The 25,166-nt window shown below is 39.7% G+C and overlaps 1 protein-coding gene across 2 annotated transcripts in view; it reads right to left on the reverse strand.

The window, feature by feature from the left end:
- Positions 1-25,166, reverse strand: part of SLC44A1 (solute carrier family 44 member 1) — a 454,935-nt gene that overhangs the window by 212,686 nt on the left and 217,083 nt on the right. For both annotated transcript variants that reach the window (XM_053702619.1, XM_053702618.1), the window contains exon 5: positions 10,577-10,658. In XM_053702619.1, coding sequence (XP_053558594.1) covers positions 10,577-10,658 — 82 coding nt within the window. The remainder of the gene's footprint in view (positions 1-10,576; positions 10,659-25,166) is intronic.

The following is a 25,166-nucleotide window of genomic DNA, read 5'->3' on the forward strand; positions in this document are numbered from 1 at the left end:
TAAACATCAAAATCTTCTGATATATGACAGATGACCAATTTTTGTCAGAATGCACACTAGCCCTATAAAATGATACATTATGTCATCTGTGGTGGCGACTTTCATCAACACCCAATTCAAGCACACATCTAATCATTCTCAATATTTGTTTTGCACTTGTATCACATTACAAATACCCTATAGCATTAGAGGCTTAATACATTTTTCATATAGGCTTCAACAAAAATATATCCAATGATTCAACATCCGTGGATATGTCAGTATATTTGGAATTAAGAAAATATATACCTGTCACAATTAAAATATATATAATATTTAAAGTGACAATGGATTCATATTTTTTTTTTTACATGCTACCAAATTAATTTATAAATGTATTTGTAATTCCTTTTAAATGTTCTTAAATATTGCATTTAGTCTCACTCAATTCTGCGCTACTGTTGTTACCAACAAAAACAATTTGATTCACATTATAAGAGCTACAAAAAGGGTATAGATTCCTTGTCCCATTATTTAACATCGCCCTGTAGTGTTGATTGGACAACTTTACTCAATGAGAGAACACAAGAAAATTCTCTTTAACAGAACATAAAACAAACACATTTAAAGGGACAGTCAAGTCCAAAAAAACTTTCATGATTCAGATAGGGCATGTCATTTTTAAAAACTTTCCATTTTACTTTTATCACCAATTTTGCTTTGTTCTCTTGGTATTCTTAAAAGGACAGTCTAGGCCAAAATAAACTTTTATGATTCAGATAGAGCATGTATTTTTAAACAATTTTCCAATTTACTTTTATCACCAATTTTGCTTTGTTCTCTTGGTATTCTTAGTTGAAAGCTTAACCTAGGAGGTTCATATGCTAATTTCTTAGACCTTGAAGCCCACCTGTTTTCAGATTGCATTTTAACAGTTTTTCACCACTAGAGGGTGTTAGTTCACGTATTTCATATAGATAACACTGTGCTCGTGCACGTGAAGTTATCTGGGAGCAGGCACTGATTGGCTAGATTGCAAGTCTGTCAAAAGAACTGAAAAGAGGGGCAGTTTGCAGAGGCTTAGATACAAGAAAATCACAGAGGTTAAAAGTATATTATTATAACTGTGTTGGTTATGCAAAACTGGGGAATGGGTAATAAAGGGATTATCCATCTTTTAAAACAATAAACATTCTGGTGTAGACTGTCCCTTTAATTGAAAGCTAAACCTAGGAGGTTTATATGCTAATTTCTAAAATTTGAAGGCTGTCTCTAATATAAATGAATTTCGACAGTTTTTCACCACTAGAGGATGTTAGTTCATGTGTTTCATATAGATAACATTGAGCTCATGCACGTGAATTTACTGAGGAGTGAGCACTGATTAGCTGAAATGTCTGTCAAAAGACCTGAAATAAGGGGGCAGTCTGCAGAGGCTTAGATACAAGGTAATCACAGAGGTAAAATGTATATTAATATAACTGTGTTGCTTATGCAAAACTGGGGAATGGGTAATTAAGGGATTATCTATCTTTTAAAAACAAAACAATCCTGGTGTTGACTTATGCACGTATAATTGTAACCATGACACAACGTAAATATGCAGTCACCAATCAGTAGCTAGCTCTCAGTAGTTTATTGCTGCTCCTAGACTCCTGTGTATGCTTTTCAAAACAAAAGATAAACCAACCAAGAGAACAAAGCAAATTAAATAGGTAAAATGGAAAATTAAAAATTGTATGCTGTATCTGAATCATGAAAGAAAACATTTGTTTCATGTCCCTTTAATAGAATAATAAACAAGGTCAAGATAGAGCTAAAAGCTTATGCCAAAACATACATTAGTATTGTGACTAGGCAGATAATCCAGAATAAGAGAGAACAATCTCATCTGCCCAGAAAAAAACATAATTTATGCTTACCTGATAAATGTATTTCTCTTGTAGTGTGTTCAGTCCACGGGTCATCCATTACTTATGGGATATATTCTCCTTCCCAACAGGAAGTTGCAAGAGGATCACCCAAGCAGAGCTGCTATATAGCTCCACCCCTCACATGTCATATCCAGTCATTCGACCGAAACAAGACGAGAAAGGAGAAACTATAGGGTGCAGTGGTGACTGGAGTTTTAATTAAAATTTAGAACTGCCTCAAAAAAAGACAGGGCGGGCCGTGGACTGAACACACTACAAGAGAAATAAATTTATCAGGTAAGCATAAATTATGTTTTCTCTTGTTAAGTGTGTTCAGTCCACGGGTCATCCATTACTTATGGGATACCAATACCAAAGCTAAAGTACACGGATGATGGGAGGGACAAGGCAGGAACATTAAACAGAAGGAACCACTGCCTGTAGAACCTTTCTCCCAAAACCAGCCTCCGAAGAAGCAAAAGTGTCAAATTTGTAAAATTTTGAAAAGGTATGAAGTGAAGACCAAGTTGCAGCCTTGCAAATCTGTTCAACAGAGGCCTCATTCTTAAAGGCCCAGGTGGAAGCCACAGCTCTAGTGGAATGAGCTGTAATTCTTTCAGGGGGCTGCTGTCCAGCAGTCTCATAGGCTAAACGTATTATGCTACGAAGCCAAAAAGAGAGAGAGGCGGCCGAAGCCTTTTGACCTCTCCTCTGTCCAGAATAAACGACAAACAGAGAAGAAGTTTGCCGAAAATCCTTAGTTGCCTGTAAGTAGAACTTCAGGGCACGGACTACGTCCAGATTATGCAAAAGACATTCCTTCTTTGAAGAAGGGTTAGGACATAATGATGGAACAACAATCTCCTGATTGATATTCCTATTAGAAACAACCTTAGGTAAAAATCCAGGTTTAGTACGCAAAACTACCTTGTCTGAATGAAAAATCAGATAAGGAGAATCGCAATGGAAGGCAGATAACTCAGAGACTCTTCGAGCCGAGGAAATAGCCATCAAAAACAGAACTTTCCAAGATAAAAGCTTAATATCAATGGAATGAAGGGGTTCAAACGGAACACCCTGAAGAACTTTAAGAACCAAGTTTAAGCTCCACGGAGGAGCAACAGTTTTAAACACAGGCTTAATCCTAGCCAAAGCCTGACAAAAAGCGGATAAACCCTTTTCTAAACCCTCTTGTAGAAAAGACAATATCCTAGGAATCCTAACCTTACTCCATGAGTAACTCTTGGATTCACACCAATGTAAATATTTACGCCATATCTTATGGTAAATTTTTCTGGTAACCGGTTTCCGAGCCTGTATCAATGTATCAATAACCGACTCCGAGAAACCACGCTTTGAAAGAATCAAGTGTTCAATCTCCATGCAGTCAGCCTCAGAGAAATTAGGCTTGGATGGTTGAAAGGACCCTGAAGTAGAAGGTCCTGCCTCAGAGGCAGAGACCATGGTGGACAGGACGACATGTCCACTAGGTCTGCATACCAGGTCCTGCGTGGCCACGCAGGAGCTATCAGAATCACTGATGCTCTCTCCTGTTTGATCCTGGCAATCAGACGAGGCAGCAACGGAAACGGTGGGAACACATAAGCCATGTTGAAAATCCAAGGGGCTGCTAGCTAGTGCATCTACCAGCACCGCTCCCGGGTCCCTAGACCTGGATCCGTAACAAGGAAGCTTGGCGTTCTGGCGAGAAGCCATGAGATCCAGTTCCGGTTCGCCCCAACGAAGAATCAGTTGAGCAAATACCTCCGGGTGAAGTTCCCACTCCCCCGGGTGAAAGGTCTGGCGGCTTAGAAAGTCCGCCTCCCAGTTCTCCACGCCTGGGATGTAGATCGCTGACAGATGGCAAGAGTGAGACTCTGCCCAGCGAATTATCTTTGAGACTTCCAACATCGCTAGGGAACTCCTGGTTCCCCCTTGATGATTGATGTAAGCCACAGTCGTGATGTTGTCCGACTGAAATCGGATGAACCTCAGTGTTGCTAACTGAGGCCAAGCTAGAAGAGCATTGAATATCGCTCTTAATTCCAGAATGTTTATTGGAAGGAGTTTCTCCTCCTGAGTCCATGATCCCTGAGTCTTCAGGGAATTCCAGACTGCGCCCCAGCCTAGCAGGCTGGCATCTGTTGTTACAATCGTCCAATCTGGTCTGCGAAAAGTCATTCCCTTGGACAGATGAATCCAAGACAACCACCAGAGAAGAGAATCTCTGGTCTCCTGGTCCAGATTTAGTAAAGGGGACAGATCCCCATTCCACTGACTCAGCATGCATAATTGCAGCGGTCTGAGATGCAGTACTATGTCCATTGCCGCGACCATTAAGCCGATTACTTCCATGCACTGAGCTACTGATGGGCTTGGAATGGAATGAAGGACACGGCAAGCATTTAGGATTTTTGATAACCTGGACTCCGTCAGGTAAATCTTCATCTCTACAGAATCTATAAGAGTCCCTAGAAAGGGAACCCTTGTGAGTGGTAACAGAGAACTCTTTTCCATGTTCACTTTCCACCCATGCGACCTCAGAAATGCTAGAACTATCTCTGTATGAGACTTTGCATTTTGAAAACTTGACGCTTGTATCAGAATGTCGTCTAGGTACGGAGCCACCGCTATGCCTCGCGGCCTTAGTACCGCCAGAAGCGAGCCCAGAACCTTTGTAAAAATTCTCGGGGCCGTAGCTAACCCGAAGGGAAGAGCTACAAACTGGTAATGCCTGTCTAGAAAGGCAAACCTTAGGTACCGATAATGATCTTTGTGAATCGGTATGTGAAGGTAGGCATCCTTTAAGTCCACTGTGGTCATATACTGACCCTCTTGGATCATGGGTAGGATGGTTCGAATAGTCTCCATTTTGAATGATGGAACTCTTAGGAATTTGTTTAAGATCTTTAGGTCCAAGATTGGTCTGAAGGTTCCCTCTTTCTTGGGAACCCCAAACAGATTTGAGTAAAATCCTTGCCCTTGTTCCGTCCGCGGAACTGGGTGGATCACCCCCATTACTAGGAGGTCTTGTACACAGTGAAGAAAAGCCTCTTTCTTTATTTGGTTTGCTGATAACCTTGAAAGATGAAATCTCCCTTGTGGAGGAGAAGCTTTGAAGTCCAGAAGGTATCCCTGAGATATAATCTCCAACGCCCAGGGATCCTGGACATCTCTTGGCCAAGCCTGGGCGAAGAGAGAAAGTCTGCCCCCCACTAGATCCGTTTCCGGATAGGGGGCCCTCTCTTCATGCTGTCTTAGGGGCAGAAGTAGGCTTTCTGGCCTGCTTGCCCTTGTTCCAGGACTGGTTGCTTTTCCAACCCTGTCTGTAACGAGCAGCAGTTCCTTCCTGTTTTGGAGCGGAGGAAGTTGATGCTGCTCCTGCCTTGAAATTACGAAAGGCACGAAAACTAGACTGTTTGGCCTTTGATTTGGCCCTGTCCTGAGGAAGGGTGTGACCCTTACCTCCAGTAATGTCAGCAATAATCTCCTTCAAGCCGGGCCCGAATAAGGTTTGCCCTTTGAAAGGAATATTAAGCAATTTAGATGTTACATCTGCTGACCAGGATTTAAGCCATAGCGCTCTGCGGGCCTGAATGGCGAATCCGGAGTTCTTAGCCGTTAGTTTGGTTAAATGCACAACGGCATCCGAAACAAATGCATTAGCTAGCTTAAAGGCTTTAAGCTTGTTCAAAGTCTCATCCAATGGTGCTGTGCGAATAGCCTCTTCCAGAGACTCAAACCAGAAAGCCGCTGCAGCAGTGACGGGTGCAATGCATGCAAGGGGCTGTAATATAAAACCTTGTTGAACAAACATTTTCTTAAGGTAACCTTCTAATTTTTTATCCATTGGATCTGAGAAAGCACAACTATCCTCCACCGGAATAGTGGTACGCTTGGCTAAAGTAGAAACTGCTCCCTCCACCTTAGGGACCGTCTGCCATAAGTCTCGTGTGGTGGCGTCTATTGGGAACATTTTTCTAAATATCGGAGGAGGGGAAAAAGGCACACCGGGTTTATCCCACTCCTTGTTAATAATCTCTGTAAGCCTTTTAGATATAGGAAAAACGTCAGTACACACCGGTACCGCATAGTATTTATCCAGCCTACATAATTTCTCTGGGATTGCAACCGTGTCGCAATCATTCAGAGCTGCTAATACCTCCCCTAGTAATACACGGAGGTTCTCAAGCTTAAATTTAAAATTTGAAATGTCTGAATCCGGTCTCCCTGGATCAGATCCGTCACCCACAGAATGAAGCTCTCCGTCCTCATGTTCTGCAAATTGTGACGCAGTGTCAGACATGGCCCTCATATCATCAGCGCGCTCTGTCCTTAACCCAGAGCTATCGCGCTTGCCTCTTAACTCAGGCAAATTAGATAATACTTCTTTCATAACATTAGCCATATCTTGTAAAGTGATTTGTAAGGGCCTTGATGTGCTTGGCGCCACAATCTCACGCACCTCCTGAGCGGGAGGCAAAGGTACTGACACGTGAGGAGAGTTAGGCAGCATAACTTCCCCCTCGTTGTCTGGTGATAATTTCTTTACCGGTAAAGACAGACTTTTATTTAAAGTAACATCAATACAATTGGTACACATATTTCTATTGGGCTCCACATTGGCCTTTAAACATAATGAGCAAGCAGATTCATCTGTGTCAGACATGTTTAAACAGACTAGCAATGAAGCTATCAAGCTTGGAAATTTCTTTCAATAAGTTTACAAGCAATATAAAAAACGCTGCAGCGCTTTTAAAAACACAAAAAAACTGTCAAATAACAACGAACTAATACGGTTATAGCAACCAATTTTAAACGGTAAATGTATGAAATTAGCAGAGGATTGCACCCATTAGCAAAAGGATGATTAACCCCTCAATACCCAAAACGGATAATCAATTTAAGATTTAACGCTTTTCTCACAGTAAAACACACTGTCACAGGTCTGCTGTGACTGATTACCTCCCTCAAAAATGAATTTTGAAGACCCCTGAGCTCTCTGGAGACGTCCTGGATCAAAGAGGAAGAAGCAGGAAGACTGTGCTAGAATTTTAACTGCGCAACAAGGCGCTAAAAAAAGGTCCATCCCACTCATATCACAACAGTGGGAGACCTGATATAACGGTGTCTATGCAATACGTTAGCCATGTGGAAAAAAATCATGCCCAAAAAGATTTATCACCAAAGTACCTCACAAAACGAATAACATGCCAGTAAACGTTTTAAAAAACAACTTTCCAGTGTTATGCAAAGTTATCACTAAGCCTGCTACCAGTCGCTTCTACTGCAGTTAAGGCTCATACATTTATTTCAGTACTAACAGTATTTAAAGTTAAATTCTAGTCCCTAGAAAATAACTCAACTGCGCATACATTTATCAGCCTGATACCAGTCGCTACTACTGCATTAAAGGCTGTACTTACGTCATATGGGTAACAGCAGTGTTTTCATAGTCAATTCCATTCCTAGAAAATATTTTACTGCACATACCTCATTTGCGGGGGACCCCGCATGCTATTCCCTTCTCTGAAAGTACCCCACTCCTCAGAATGTGCGAGAACAGCCAGTGGATCTTAGTTACGTCTGCTAAGATCATAGAAAAAACGCAGGCAGATTCTTCTTCTAAATATTGCCTGAGAGAACAAACAGCACACTCCGGTGCTATTTTAAAATAATAAACTTTTGATTTTAGAATGTTACTCCTGTCTCCTCTCACAACCTCCTTTGTTGAGACTTGCAAGAGAATGACTGGATATGACATGTGAGGGGTGGAGCTATATAGCAGCTCTGCTTGGGTGATCCTCTTGCAACTTCCTGTTGGGAAGGAGAATATATCCCATAAGTAATGGATGACCCGTGGACTGAACACACTTAACAAGAGAAAAAGGTTTATGTACATGAGTAACCTATATGTAACTCTAAGAAAGAAACAGAACACACTTTATTTGGGAGGATTGGTCTGGAAGAGACTGTCAATTTAGGCTTTGCAGTTAAAATGTGTAGTGTGACCTGCTGAATTTCTTGTTAATCAAGTAGAATCTGAGGCCAAGTCTGAAGTGGAAAAATAAATCTTCAGAAATGTTGCTAAACAAGGGGACAAAGTCTTGTAGGAAGGATTTTGAGGCATAAAACCTCTACTTAAAGTGTACCAACAGCACTGAAAGGGGATAATGCTCAGATTTACAGATGCTTAAGGAGAAATCTTAGGATCACTTAAAACTTGTAAGGTGGAAATCATACATGCAATAGATTAAAATGAATAACAATTGAAATAAGACATCCCTGTGAAGGAAGAAAATGGTAGTTTATCTTTAAAGGACACCATAGGCTGAGCTACACTGTCAATGGTCCAAACTGTGTTATAGCTGATAACACCCTGCAACATTATGGAAGCAAAGGTTTTCCCCTCAGGAAGTACACAAAGAACAGGATAAGTGTATGCATGTTGATATACATGTCTAAGGTTATTCTGAATTGTTGCATAGATTGACCTTCCAGATGAGATACACCCAATTGCACCGGTAGATGCTAAATAAGAGAAGTTAGTAAGGAAGGGTGAGCATGACCATTTCTAAGATTAAGGTTGCTTTCTAAATATATGTGAGAGAGTACTAAATAAACTATATAATGAAATTATTTCAGTTGTTTACACTGCAAAGAGTATGTAGAAAGGAAATTATGTTAGCTGCTGCAATAAATGAGCAGCTCTTGCCTAAATATCTTGTTCTTGTGTTATATTTGCAAGAGAGAAATGAAGCTAGTCTGTAAGTTTCAGTAACAGATTGCAGAGTTAGACCAGAGCCAAGTGAAACTGGTGATGTACATAGGACTGAAATAAGTCATTGTGAAGAAATATCCTTGCAACCCTGTTGTGCGACAGAACAATTGAGTTGGCAGAGATACTGAAAAGCAATGAAAATGAATGGAACAGAGAGGGTTCAGAGAATTCCAACCAAGGAGGCACGGTAGGACCCTTTCAGTAAACATACATGGAAAAGAGAGGGGTCAGTATCAGAGATGCAAAGAACCCTTCCAGTAGTATGAGAGTTCCAAAGAGGCAGAGCTCCAAACGAAGCAGCTTTCTTCAAGCAGATACTGAAGGAAGAGGGAAGTGGGAGAAGAAGGGCTTTATTGCTCAGTAGATTGAAGATTCTGCCTTTCTTCTAGTGGTGGCTTAAATTGGTAAGGAATCATCTCCTGCATAATGTGCTGTCTCAATCGAAGTGATAGTGTGGTATAGAATAAGGTTGGTTGTTTAGTACACCATCTGTTGGAAATTTATATATATATCCCCGTTACTAGGCTAGGTTACCTTGTGGGAGCTAGTATATAAACTGCACAAACATGTATAGACCCCATGAAGTATATATCTTTGTGATCCAAATCACTCTCTCTTTCCAGTTTGCTGTCCTAGCAAGAAGATCCAGGTATATTATACAGGTTGGGCAATGTATTTTGGTTCTTTTCTCTTTCAGTAAGAGGTTTCCTGATATGGGGGTTATTCAATGTTCCCTGATAAAAATATGGACGATTTGTTAGTAAATATTCATATAAAATGAATATTACGTGTGTCAAGAATACATATTTACCTTGATTAAATGTGGAACCTATGTGAATAGCTTTACTGGTGTAACCTAAAGTTTTGAATGAAAATATTTAATACAAATAGCCATTAAACATTTGTCAGATAGCAGAAATAATACACCAGAGAAAAATAAGATTCAAAGGCCCTTCTGCTTTACAGCACTGGTTTTATTTCAAATTAAGTGAAATGTGACATTGTTTAAAAACTTCATACATTTTCATTTTTATTCAGTACTAGAACAATAAAATGTTTTATACATTAGCACGTTTGAGAAAAGGATTCTATTCTCATCCCGTTGCTGCTAAAAGCCTTTTAATACAGCAGGAGACTTCAGTTTTCCAAAGCACATTCTATTTTAGATTTTACAGGAGCATATACAACTAAAAAGATAAAGCTGAACAACGTATCATAACGACATTCAGCTTAATACTACAGTAGGTGACACAAATGTCAGTACTTTGTTGCTGTTTAAAATATTATGACTACATCAGAATAACACTATTTGCAACAAATATGCTCTTCAAGCAATGTTCCAATGACATCAAAAGGGTCACCTAGAACGCTTTAGAAGCAACCTCTGGATGAATTTTACCCACTTATTAACTATAAACCGGCTCTTATCGAGTTGATATGTTCCATTGTACATACAGCCAACCAATCCAATCATGCAGCTGCATTATGGGGAGGGGACTGAATTTGTTTTTTTATTTTGTGAATGTCTTATATAGAACTATTATTATTATATATTTTTTGATTTAAAACATAAATAACTGATGCTACAGGAGCACAATAAATATGTGGGACAAACACAATACACAACTAAACACGTTGAAACCAAAGGAGAAGAGGATTCTGTCATTGAGCTAAATCAGCAGAAGTACTTTGCTGTCCACGGATTGAAAGGCTCTCAAGCTCAAGTATAATTTGATATTATTTCAGTGTTTGAGTGAGTTTGCAAAGTATAACATGAACTTAATAAAAACATTCTGAAGCAGCAATAAAATAAAAAATATGTTGTATAATTGATTACGTCACAGCAAGTAAAACATATTTCCATGCATTCAGCAATCAGTCAGACATTTATACAATCGCTTACCTTTCTGGTACTGGAAGCTTTGGGCACATGGAAGATGCAGAATACTCGGAAGGGGAGAGCTCATACTCACAAAGAGCTGATCCTGTAAAAAAACAAAACAAAAAAAACACTTTTACTCAAGGGGAGAGAAATCCAAAAGGTTCATGTGAAAATATTTTTTTTTGTTTTCTCTCAATCATGGTCATGTCAGCAACGAGGGATGCATAATCACAAACAGCACACTCTGTTTAATGTAAGCTCCTAGTTTGATCTGCCCATTAAAGTGACATAAATGCAAACTTTTTTTCTTTCATCATTCAGATAGAGAATACAATTTTAAACAACTTTCCAATTTACTTATATTATCTAATTTGCTTTCTTCTTCTTATCCTTTGTTGAAAAACATATCTAGGTAGCCTAAGGAGCGGCAATGGACTAATGGGAGCTAGTTGCTGACTGGTGGCTGCACTTATGTGCGTGTTGTCATTGACTCATCCAATGTGTTTAGATAACTCCCAGGAGTGTATTGCTGCTCCTTTAACAAAGGATACAAAGATAATGAGACAAAACTGTTAATAGAAGTAAATTGGAAAACTGTTTAAAGCTGTATGCTCTATCTGAATCATCAAAGAATGTTGGGTTTTATGTCCCTTCATGTCTATTGTATCATTTGCAATGCCTGTACATTTGTAACAAAACAAATAAATCATTAAAACAAAAAAACAGGATTTTTTTTTTTATAGAAGTTCACTCTCTTTTTCAGTGGTTGGTAATGCTAGAGTGCTTGCAAAACTCTTGGATAACAAGCTTTTATTACAGGAGTTAAAAGTTCCATTTAGCGATTTTGATCCTGCGCTAACTGCGTTAGAAGTAAACTTTTTGCACGCGTTGCGTAGCACTCGTATTACAAGTTGAAATTCAAAAGTTATTGCTTGCAAGCTAAGCTGATGCACGCAAAAAGCAGGTTAGAATATCACACACACAATAACCTATTACCCCATAGAAGTGAATAGAGAAAAAAAGTGTGGGGGGGGGGGGGGGAACTAACACCCCACTCTCTTGCTAACCCGAACTCATATTCTCAAGTGCGCTTACCAGATATAAAAATATATATATCACATTCCAATGTTCTTCACATAGCAGAATATGTTCTATTTATTCATAAATACATATTTCCACATATATTTGTTGGTATTTTGGTACAATATATATCTATACATAAATATATATATATTATATCTAAGACCTGTGAGTGCCTCTTTTTTCCTTGAAGTTTCTACCTATCTACAATAGAGTGCACCCAGGCAATACACACTTACAGTGAGTAATATATATATATATATATATATATATATATATATATATATATATATATTATATCCAAGTTATAACACAAGCACTCACTGGACTTGATACAGGTAAATAAAAAGTGTTTTATTCCATATAAACATGTGACGTTTTGGGGTGTGCACCCCTTCATCAGACCAACATTGACAAACTTGTTTGGTGAGATTTATGCTCCTTGGGTTGACAACTGATCCTATATATGAACTGATGTATACAAATAGGTCTTCCTCATTTGCTGTCATATGAACGATAGTTATAACACACGCTACTGATACCTCATATGTGAATTGAGGTCACAGAATGTAAGCAAGTTTTACCTATGTATTTTTAATCAATAAAACATTAAGTGTGCTTGGTGAAAACAATATTGCACTCTCTTTGTGTTTATTTCTCTCTCTACATTGGAACTTGACGGGGCTACCACATCTTTGAGAGAGTGAATAAAGAGGAGATCTTTTTCCAAGGGGCATTGAAGGAAGTGGATCCATTTCTACTATAGAGCCAACGACTAGAGAGCCAACTACTTGACAATCTGTGCAGCACTCACCTCATTCTGATTGATGTCATTTTTTGTAAGACGGAAGTTCATCTGTATTGGTCTTTTGGGCACACCAACTCACCTGGAGTTTGCTTTCTAAGAAAATCACTTCACGTGGAATCTCTTTAGACTTTTCCTGAATACATTTATTTTGGAACTTTGTTCTTTTAATTTGATGTATTTGGGAGCATACACACCCTTAGCAACATTTTTAAGTGTATCATTATTTTACAGGTATTGCTACCAATTGTTGGGGCAAAGAGTGACAATTAGTATTGAATATATATCCAGTGTGATACTATTTTCACTTTGACTATTTTTTATATTTGTGGATGAGGCTCTTTATCTTCTCAAATGGTAAAGCTGCCCATTCTTCCTGGCAAAAAGCCTCCAGTTCCTGTAAATTCTTGGGCTGTCTTGCATGAACTGCAGGTTGATATTGAGGTCAGGAGACTGAGATGGCCACTTCAGAACCTTCACTTTATTCTGCTGTAGCCAATGACAGGTCGACTTGGCCTTGTGTTTAGGATCATTGTCATGTTGGAATGTCCAAGCACGTCTCATGCGCAGCTTCCGGGCTGATGAATGCAAATTTTCCTCCAGTATTTTTTGATAACATACTACCTTCATCTTGCCATGAATTCTGACCAAATTTCCTGTGCCTTTGTAGCTCACACATCCCCAAAACATCAGAGATCCACCTCCGTGTTTCACAGTAGGAATGGTGTACCTTTCATCATAGGACTTGTTGACTCCTCTCCAAATGTAGCGTTTATGGTTGTGGCCAAAAAGCTCAATTTTGGTCTCATCACTCCAAATGACTTTGAGCCAGAAGGTTTGAGGCTTGTCTCTGTGCTGTTTGACGTACTGTAAGCGGGATACTTTGTGGCATTTGCATAGTAATGGCTTTCTTCTGCCAACTCGACCATGCAGCCCATCTTTTATACACACACACACACACACTAATTACAAACAAACAGATCACAGGTGAGGATGGTTACCTTTAATAGCCATTCAAACCCCTTTGTGTCAACTTTTGTGCATGTTATCAGGCCAAATTCACCAGGTTATGTAAACTTTTGATCAGGGTCATTTGGGTAGTTTCTGTTGCCATTATGATTTAAAAAGAGTAAACACAGTTGATTGATAATAAATGGCTTCAGCCAAACACTAACCATGAGTGAAAGAAAAGTTTTTGTGTTACTCATATTCTCTGAAAAAAGGCCAAGAAATCATAAATTCTGCCAGAGTATGTAAACTTATGAGCACAACTGTATACATATATATATATCTTTATATCTATATACACATACATACATACACACACATATATATATATATATATAAAAAATTATATATATATATATTCACACACAACTGCAAACAGTTTGCTGAAGACAAGCAGACTAAAGACATGGATTACTGGAACCATGTCCTGTGGTCCGATGAGACAAAGATAAACTTATTTGGTTAAGATGGTGTCAAGCCTGTGTGGCGGCAACTAGGTGAGGAGTACAAAGACAAATGTGTCTTGCCTACAGTCAAGCATGGTGGTGGGAGTGTCATGGCCTGGACCTACATGAGTGCTGCTGGCACTGGGGAGCTACAGTTAATTGAGGGAACCATGAATGCCAACATGTACTGTGACATACTGAAGCAGAGCATGATCCCCTCCCTTCGGAGACTGGGCCGCAGGGCAGTAGTCCAACATGATAACGACCCGAAACACACCTCCAAGACGACCACTGCCTTGCTAAAAAAGCTGAGGGTAAATGTGATGGACTGGCCAAGCATGTCTCAAGATTATATATAGATATATATACAGGGAGTGCAGAATTATTAGGCAAATGAGTATTTTGACCACATCATCCTCTTTATGCATGTTGTCTTACTCCAAGCTGTATAGGCTCGAAAGCCTACTACCAATTAAGCATATTAGGTGATGTGCATCTCTGTAATGAGAAGGGGTGTGGTCTAATGACATCAACACCCTATATCAGGTGTGCATAATTATTAGGCAACTTCCTTTCCTTTGGCAAAATGGGTCAAAAGAAGGACTTGACAGGCTCAGAAAAGTCAAAAATAGTGAGATATCTTGCAGAGGGATGCAGCACTCTTAAAATTGCAAAGCTTCTGAAGCATGATCATCGAACAATCAAGCGTTTCATTCAAAATAGTCAACAGGGTCACAAGAAGCGTGTGGAAAAACCAAGGCGCAAAATAACTGCCCATGAACTGAGAAAAGTCAAGCGTGCAGCTGCCAAGATGCCACTTGCCACCAGTTTGGCCATATTTCAGAGCTGCAACATCACTGGAGTGCCCAAAAGCACAAGGTGTGCAATACTCAGAGACATGGCCAAGGTAAGAAAGGCTGAAAGACGACCACCACTGAACAAGACACAAGCTGAAACGTCAAGACTGGGCCAAGAAATATCTCAAGACTGATTTTTCTAAGGTTTTATGGACTGATGAAATGAGAGTGAGTCTTGATGGGCCAGATGGATGGGCCCGTGGCTGGATTGGTAAAGGGCAGAGAGCTCCAGTCCGACTCAGACGCCAGCAAGGTGGAGGTGGAGTACTGGTTTGGGCTGGTATCATCAAAGATGAGCTTGTGGGGCCTTTTCGGGTTGAGGATGGAGTCAAGCCCAACTCCCAGTCCTACTGCCAGCTTCTGGAAGACACCTTCTTCAAGCAGTGGTACAGGAAGAACTCTGCATCCTTCAAGAAAAACATGATTTTCATGCAGGACAATGCTCCATCACACGTGTCCAAGTACTCCACAGCTTGGCTGGCAAGAAAGGGTATAAAAGAAGAAAATCTAATGACATGGCCTCCTTGTTCACCTGATCTGAACCCCATTGAGAACCTGTGGTCCATCATCAAATGTGAGATTTACAAGGAGGGAAAACAGTACACCTCTCTGAACAGTGTCTGGGAGGCTGTGGTTGCTGCTGCACGCAATGTTGATGGTGAACAGATCAAAACACTGACAGAATCCATGGATGGCAGGCTTTTGAGTGTCCTTGCAAAGAAAGGTGGCTATATTGGTCACTGATTTATTTTTGTTTTGTTTTTGAATGTCAGAAATGTATATTTGTGAATGTTGAGATGTTATATTGGTTTCACTGGTAAAAATAAATAATTGAAATGGGTATATATTTGTTTTTGTTAAGTTGCCTAATAATTATGCACAGTAATAGTCACCTGCACACACAGATATCCCCCTAAAATAGCTAAAAGTAAAAACAAACTAAAAACTACTTCCAAAAATATTCAGCTTTGATATTAATGAGTTTTTTGGGTTCATTGAGAACATGGTTGTTGTTCAATAATAAAATTAATCCTCAAAAATACAACTTGCCTAATAATTCTGCACTCCCTGTATATAAAATATATATAATATACATATATATAATATATAATATATATATATATATATATATATATATATAATACCGTCCCTTGCACAGGATATACCCTCCTAGGGTCATCTGCCTGGGTGCAGCAATGTAACAGATATCACCAATAAAGAAACTGCACTCTCAGGTCTTTTGTAGAGTGGAGAACAAAAAAGCCTCTTTTTTAATGTAACGTTTTCAAGGAGCAAGTCCCCGTCATCAGCATCTGATTTTTTGTTCTCCACTTTACAAAAGACCTGAGAGTGCAGTTTCTTTATTGGTGATATATATATATATATATATACAAAACACGGAAGGGAACTGCACTCTCATACCGGACCGGGTACACATCTTATGACCCTGCAACATGCCCAGCCCTGGGTGCCACTGGCACTCACAGGAAGCTGTGCTGTCCCCAGAGCCACAAGCAGTTAACCCCAGACAGGTCTGGGTGCAAGAACCATAGGGAAAATTACAAAACAAATTAATACAACACACAGAGAAAACCCAGCACTCACTTACAAGCTCTCAGCTAAGATTTAAAAGCAAAACTGGAAAGGTTAGTCACCGCATCTGGCCAAATGGGACAAGCTCAGGTACCACGTCAAGGTCCTTTCCAAATACCTGAGACCCTATAACAGCCACACAATGCAAGCTTTCAAATCCAAACAAACTGAAAACAAAAAAAGGGTGCACAGGAATATGTAATCACCCTAGACATATACAAAACACGGAAGGGAACTGCACTCTCATACCGGACCGGGTACACATCTTATGACCCTGCAACATGCCCAGCCCTGGGTGCCACTGGCACTCACAGGAAGCTGTGCTGTCCCCAGAGCCACAAGCAGTTAACCCCAGACAGGTCTGGGTGCAAGAACCATAGGGAAAATTACAAAACAAATTAATACAACACACAGAGAAAACCCAGCACTCACTTACAAGCTCTCAGCTAAGATTTAAAAGCAAAACTGGAAAGGTTAGTCACCGCATCTGGCCAAATGGGACAAGCTCAGGTACCACGTCAAGGTCCTTTCCAAATACCTGAGACCCTATAACAGCCACACAATGCAAGCTTTCAAATCCAAACAAACTGAAAACAAAAAAAGGGTGCACAGGAATATGTAATCACCCTAGACATATACAAAACACGGAAGGGAACTGCACTCTCATACTGGACCGGGTACACATCTTATGACCCTGCAACATGCCCAGCCCTGGGTGCCACTGGCACTCACAGGAAGCTGTGCTGTCCCCAGAGCCACAAGCAGTTAACCCCAGACAGGTCTGGGTGCAAGAACCATAGGGAAAATTACAAAACAAATTAATACAACACACAGAGAAAACCCAGCACTCACTTACAAGCTCTCAGCTAAGATTTAAAAGCAAAACTGGAAAGGTTAGTCACCGCATCTGGCCAAATGGGACAAGCTCAGGTACCACGTCAAGGTCCTTTCCAAATACCTGAGACCCTATAACAGCCACACAATGCAAGCTTTCAAATCCAAACAAACTGAAAACAAAAAAAGGGTGCACAGGAATATGTAATCACCCTAGACATATACAAAACACGGAAGGGAACTGCACTCTCATACCGGACCGGGTACACATCTTATGACCCTGCAACATGCCCAGCCCTGGGTGCCACTGGCACTCACAGGAAGCTGTGCTGTCCCCAGAGCCACAAGCAGTTAACCCCAGACAGGTCTGGGTGCAAGAACCATAGGGAAAATTACAAAACAAATTAATACAACACACAGAGAAAACCCAGCACTCACTTACAAGCTCTCAGCTAAGATTTAAAAGCAAAACTGGAAAGGTTAGTCACCGCATCTGGCCAAATGGGACAAGCTCAGGTACCACGTCAAGGTCCTTTCCAAATACCTGAGACCCTATAACAGCCACACAATGCAAGCTTTCAAATCCAAACAAACTGAAAACAAAAAAAGGGTGCACAGGAATATGTAATCACCCTAGACATATACAAAACACGGAAGGGAACTGCACTCTCATACCGGACCGGGTACACATCTTATGACCCTGCAACATGCCCAGCCCTGGGTGCCACTGGCACTCACAGGAAGCTGTGCTGTCCCCAGAGCCACAAGCAGTTAACCCCAGACAGGTCTGGGTGCAAGAACAATAGGGAAAATTACAAAACAAATTAATACAACACACAGAGAAAACCCAGCACTCACTTACAAGCTCTCAGCTAAGATTTAAAAGCAAAACTGGAAAGGTTAGTCACCGCATCTGGCCAAATGGGACAAGCTCAGGTATGAGAGTGCAGTTCCCTTCCGTGTTTTGTATATGTCTAGGGTGATTACATATTCCTGTGCACCCTTTTTTTGTTTTCAGTTTGTTTGGATTTGAAAGCTTGCATTGTGTGGCTGTTATAGGGTCTCAGGTATTTGGAAAGGACCTTGACGTGGTACCTGAGCTTGTCCCATTTGGCCAGATGCGGTGACTAACCTTTCCAGTTTTGCTTTTAAATCTTAGCTGAGAGCTTGTAAGTGAGTGCTGGGTTTTCTCTGTGTGTTGTATTAATTTGTTTTGTAATTTTCCCTATGGTTCTTGCACCCAGACCTGTCTGGGGTTAACTGCTTGTGGCTCTGGGGACAGCACAGCTTCCTGTGAGTGCCAGTGGCACCCAGAGCTGGGCATGTTGCAGGGTCATAAGATGTGTACCCGGTCTGGTATGAGAGTGCAGTTCCCTTCCGTGTTTTGTATATGTCTAGGGTGATTACATATTCCTGTGCACCCTTTTTTTGTTTTCAGTTTGTTTGGATTTGAAAGCTTGCATTGTGTGGCTGTTATAGGGTCTCAGGTATTTGGAAAGGACCTTGACGTGGTACCTGAGCTTGTCCCATTTGGCCAGATGCGGTGACTAACCTTTCCAGTTTTGCTTTTAAATCTTAGCTGAGAGCTTGTAAGTGAGTGCTGGGTTTTCTCTGTGTGTTGTATTAATTTGTTTTGTAATTTTCCCTATGGTTCTTGCACCCAGACCTGTCTGGGGTTAACTGCTTGTGGCTCTGGGGACAGCACAGCTTCCTGTGAGTGCCAGTGGCACCCAGGGCTGGGCATGTTGCAGGGTCATAAGATGTGTACCCGGTCCGGTATGAGAGTGCAGTTCCCTTCCGTGTTTTGTATATGTCTAGGGTGATTACATATTCCTGTGCACCCTTTTTTGTTTTCAGTTTGTTTGGATTTGAAAGCTTGCATTGTGTGGCTGTTATAGGGTCTCAGGTATTTGGAAAGGACCTTGACGTGGTACCTGAGCTTGTCCCATTTGGCCAGATGCGGTGACTAACCTTTCCAGTTTTGCTTTTAAATCTTAGCTGAGAGCTTGTAAGTGAGTGCTGGGTTTTCTCTGTGTGTTGTATTAATTTGTTTTGTAATTTTCCCTATGGTTCTTGCACCCAGACCTGTCTGGGGTTAACTGCTTGTGGCTCTGGGGACAGCACAGCTTCCTGTGAGTGCCAGTGGCACCCAGGGCTGGGCATGTTGCAGGGTCATAAGATGTGTACCCGGTCCGGTATGAGAGTGCAGTTCCCTTCCGTGTTTTGTATATGTCTAGGGTGATTACATATTCCTGTGCACCCTTTTTTTGTTTTCAGTTTGTTTGGATTTGAAAGCTTGCATTGTGTGGCTGTTATAGGGTCTCAGGTATTTGGAAAGGACCTTGACGTGGTACCTGAGCTTGTCCCATTTGGCCAGATGCGGTGACTAACCTTTCCAGTTTTGCTTTTAAATCTTAGCTGAGAGCTTGTAAGTGAGTGCTGGGTTTTCTCTGTGTGTTTATATATATATATATATATATATATATATAAATATCTATTTTAAAATACTTAGAACATATTCCCCTATGTGCAGAACATTAACAGTTAAAACATTAAATATGAATATTGCATAAATATGCTTTTAAATGTTTTCATGTACTTGACAGCAAATGGCTACAATGCACACACACACACATATATATATATATATATATACACACACACACACACACACACACACACACATACATACATACATACATATATATATAATACCAATGTAAAGGGCACTCTCACCTAAAGGGCAGCTACCAGGGTGCAGGCAAGCATATTCATAAAATTGAAGAAAGGCATGCACTCACTGGATTTGTGCAGAAAAAGGTGCTTTAATGGCACTTCAAACAGGTGACGTTTCTGGGATCAATCACCCACTTGGTCTGATGAAGGGGTGATTGATCCCCGAAACGTTACCTGTTTGAAGTGCCATTAAAGCACCTTTTTCTGCACAAATCCAGTGAGTGCATGCCTTTCTTCAATTTTTATATATATATATATATATATATATATATATATATATATATATATATATATATATATATACATATATATATATATATACACACACATACATACACATATATATATATATATACATATATATATATATATATATATATATATATATATATATATATATATATATATCCCCAACTACCCCACCAAATTTCCGGCCTATCTCCTTACTCAACGTGGATGTTAAGCTTTATGCTAAAATGATTGCCTCCTGAATAAATAAAATTCTTCCAACACTAATACACGTTAACCAGACAGGATTCACACCTCACCGAGAAGCTAGGGACAATACCATAAAATTAATTAACCTCCTTGATCATGTCACAGACACCAAATCACCAGCTATATTCTTATCAATAGACGCCGAAAAGGCCTTCGACAGACTGAATTGAAAGTTTTTGAAAGCTACCCTTTATAAATTTGGATTTGGCCATTCTATAGTCGAAAAAATATTTGCTTTATATAATTTCCCTACAGCCAGAATTCGTTTAAATGACTCCTTAACCCCCTCTATAACTAATAGCACAAGACAGGGCAGCCCACTTTCACCTTTGTTTGTTCTAGCAGTGGAGGTTTAAGCAACTAGAATTTGCCAGAACCCTGACTTAAAAGGAATTACGATTCACGACAATCAATACAAAATGTCACTATATGCTGATGACGTGATGCTTACATTAACATCACCTGTTACATCACTTGCAGCATTATCATTAGAACTTTCCAATTATGGCAGGTTTTCCTTTTTCAAAATCAATGAGACGAAATCAGAATTTATTAGCCTCCACAACTCCCCTCACCTGGTCAGCAACATACAATCAGACTTTGGTTACCGTCATAACACTAAATCAATTAAATATCTGGGCATACAGATCCCAGAAAATAAATCTCTGCTATTTTCACCAAATTATCCACCTTTATTACAGAATATAAGGAAGGAATTACATCACTGGGAGTGGGAACACAAGTCAATATCTTTGCTGGGTTGTATAAACTCCATAAAGATGGTCATACTCCCCAAAATATTATACACATTTCAAGCTCTACCCATACAGCTCCCAGACTCTTACTTGCATTCTCTACAAAAAAATCCTTAATTCCTATATATGGTCTGAACACATGACGAGGGTTCCTATGCATACAATGTATATGTCAAAAGACAGGGGCGGACTTGGGGTTCCCAACATGGGATTCTATAGGCTTGCTGCACATCTTGTAAGAATTATAGATTGGTGTAAAAATGGAGTAGATAAGGGATGGATTGTGCTAGAACGATCTTTGGCCTCTTTCCCTAATTTGGGCAGTGCATGCTGGCTTCCTCTATTTAAACAGAAGGTTGTAACCTCCATCTCCTCACTCATAAGAGAAACTTTCAAAACCTGGAACTATATAATTAAACGTTTCCCCTCTATATAATCTATACCCTCTCCCCTAACTCCTATTCTCACCAACCCAATTTTTCAAACAAAATATCACAACCTAATTACAGCTGACAGCACGATCCATACACTACTCCTGTTTTGTAAAGTCTTAAAGAGGGAGTTCCCTGTGTTCAAAAGAAGAACTAACTAGACTAGATGTAGGCAATCTTGATCAGTGGTACAAATATTTCCAACTTAGACATCTTATATATACACACCCTGATAAGCAACAAATCCTTAGGATCACTGACCCCAATAGAAAATATATGTTATCAACAGATAGCAACTAGGGGCCATCTATCTATATCTTATAAACAGATATTGAACTACCATTCACGCAACTTACCCTCATATACAGAGAAATATGAGAAAGAACTGGGCTCTCCACTTGCAGAAAAAGATTGGCTCACCATTATAAAACATATGAACTCCTCTTCCACCATGAATTTCAGGGAAACAAACATGAAGTTACTAAGTAGATGGTACCTAATACCGCACAGATTAGCACAAATTTATCCAAACACACAAGCTCAATGTTGGAGAGATTGTGATCACATAGTTACACTACTTCATGTGTGGTGGCATTGCCCTAACATTCAAGAATTCTGGAAACTTGTGACCTCTGAGATTACTAAAGCTACCCACTATGACAGATCCCTAGATCCCCTAACATGCTTATTCCCCAAACCAACTAAAATTAGATGTCGGCTCAGAGTGGCACTATTGATTATAATGTTAAATTGTGCTAAACAACTGATTCCAAGATGGTGGAAGTACAGTTACCCCATCTAAGGGGGATTGGATAAATTGGATATCTTTAACCTTATCCTTAGAGAAATACCACTATAGCCTGATACACAAAATGGAGGATTATTATTCAATTATGTTTATATGGGACGAATATCTGTTTGCTAGACAACAGTGAGTTTACAATGTATCTGTTCCCTGGAAATGTACAATGCCAAACTTTATGTATTAACACGATCATGTTAATGATGTAATTTACATGTAACAATTGAGACCTGAACTGTACTATCAAATTTGTTAATGCTTAGACTTGTTTAAATAAATAAAAATTAAAAAAAAAAAAAATAATATACACATATATATATATATATATATATATATATATATATAAAAAAACACACACAAACGTGTACATATGTATTTGTGTCTATATATGTCTGTAAATACATATGTACACATATAAATATGTCCCATTACTGCAAATCTGCTTCTCATCTCATGTCACTCTCCCTCTTGCTCATACTATATGCTGGCGACATCTCCCCTAATCCTGGTCCCTCACAACCTCCTAACCTTTCACATCCTTGTGTGCCTTTCAATAGACTTCATAAACTAAACTCTGGTAACCTTAATCACATTCCTCTTACATCTAAAAACCCCTCCCCCTTCACTTGTGCACTCTGGAACTCTCGCTCTGTTTGCAACAAGCTCACTTCTATCCATGATCTCTTTATCTCCCACTCTCTTAACCTTCTGGCTCTTACAGAAACCTGGCTCTCTGCTTCAGACACAGGGGCCTAGTTATCAAGCCGTCAACCTCAAATACGCTGCGTATTCCGCAGCGTATTTGTGGCGAGGCTGATACGCCTTAGTTATCAAAGGCTCGAGACCGGCAAAAGTAGAATTTTGTGACGTAAGCTTCGATCCGCCGGACTCAGTCCGACACAGATCGATTCTTACGTCACTCCAGATGTTCCGCACACAAGTGCGGCACATTCTCACTACTTTTGCTAGCTATCAAAAAACTAGCAGTTACGCTCGGCACTTTTACGGCCCAGCGTACCTGGTTTTCAAAGCGCCAGCCTGGAGGCGGCGGATCCCATAGGAATCAATGGGAGTCTGACCATAGCGAAAGTACAAGTTCGCTGCTGACAGACATCCCATTGATTTCTATGGGAGCTGTCTACACCTAACACCCTAACATGTACCCCGAGTCTAAACACCACTAATCTGACCCCCCCTACACCGCCGCAACTAAATAAAGTTATTACCCCCTAAACCGCCGCTCCCGGAGCCCACCGCAAGCTACTCTATACATATTAACCCCTAAACCGCCGCTCCCGGAGCCCACCGCCACTGTAATAAAATTATTAACCCCTAAACCTAACCCTAACCCTAACGCCCCCTAACTTAAATATTAATTAAATAAATCTAAATAAATTAACTCTTATTAACTAAATGAATCCTATTTAAAACTAAATACTTACCTTTAAAATAAACCCTAATATAGCTACAATATAAATAATAATTATATTCTAGCTATCTTAGGATTTATTTTTATTTTACAGGTACCTTTCAATTTATTTTAACCATGTACAATAGCTATTAAATAGTTATTAACTATTTAATAGCTTACCTAGCTAAAATAAAGAGAAATGTACCTGTGAAATAAATCCTAACCTAAGTTACAATTACACCTAACACTACACTATACTTTAATAAATTATTCCTATTTAAAAATAAATACTTACCTGTAAAATAAACCCTAAGATAGCTACAATGTAATTAATAATTATATTATAGCTATCTTAGGATTTATATTTATTTTACAGGTAACTTTGTATTTATTTTAGCTAGTTAGAATAGTTATTAAATAGTTATTAACTATTTAATAACTACCTAGCTAAAAGAAATACAAAATTACCTGTAAAATAAATCCTAACTTAAGTTACAATTAAACCTAATACTACACTATCATTAAATTAACTAAATAAACTACCTACAAATAACTACAATGAAATACAATTACATAAACTAACTAAAGTACAAAAAATAAAAAAAGCTAAGTTACAAAAAATAAAAAATTAAGTTACAAACATGTTAAAAATATTACAACAATTTTAAGCTACTTACACCTAATCTAAGCCCCCTAATAAAATAACAAACCCCCCCCAAAATAAAAAAAATCCCTACCCTATTCTAAATTACATAAATTTCAAAGCTCTTTTACCTTACCAGCCCTTAAAAGGGCCATTTGTGGGGGCATGCCCCAAAAAGTTCAGCTCTTTTGCCTGTAAAATAAAAATACAACCCCCCCCCCAACATTAAAACCCACCACCCACATACCCCTAATCTAACCCAAACCCCCCTTACAAAAACCTAACACTAATCCCCTGAAGATCATCCTACCTTGAGTCGTCTTCACTCAGCCGAGCCACCGATGGAACTGAAGAGGACATCCGGAGCGGAAGAAGTTAATCCTCCAAGCGGCGCTGAAGAAATCTTCCATCCGATGAAGTCATCATCCAGGCGGCGCTGAAGAAGTCTTCGATCCGGCCGATGTCATCTTCAAAGAGGCGCTGAAGAGGTCTTCTATCCGGGCGAAGTCATCTTCCAAGCCGGGTCTTGAATCTTCCTTCCGCCGATGCGGAACCACCTTCTTCACCGACGGACTACGACGAATGACGGCTCCTTTAAGGGACATCATCCAAGATGGCGTCCCCTCAATTCCGATTGGCTGATAGGATTCTATCAGCCAATCGGAATTAAGGTAGGAAAATCTGATTGGCTGATGGAATCAGCCAGATTCAA

The sequence above is a fragment of the Bombina bombina genome, chromosome 2 (assembly GCF_027579735.1).
Source record: "Bombina bombina isolate aBomBom1 chromosome 2, aBomBom1.pri, whole genome shotgun sequence".
In the NCBI taxonomy this organism is placed as follows: Eukaryota; Metazoa; Chordata; class Amphibia; order Anura; family Bombinatoridae; genus Bombina; species Bombina bombina.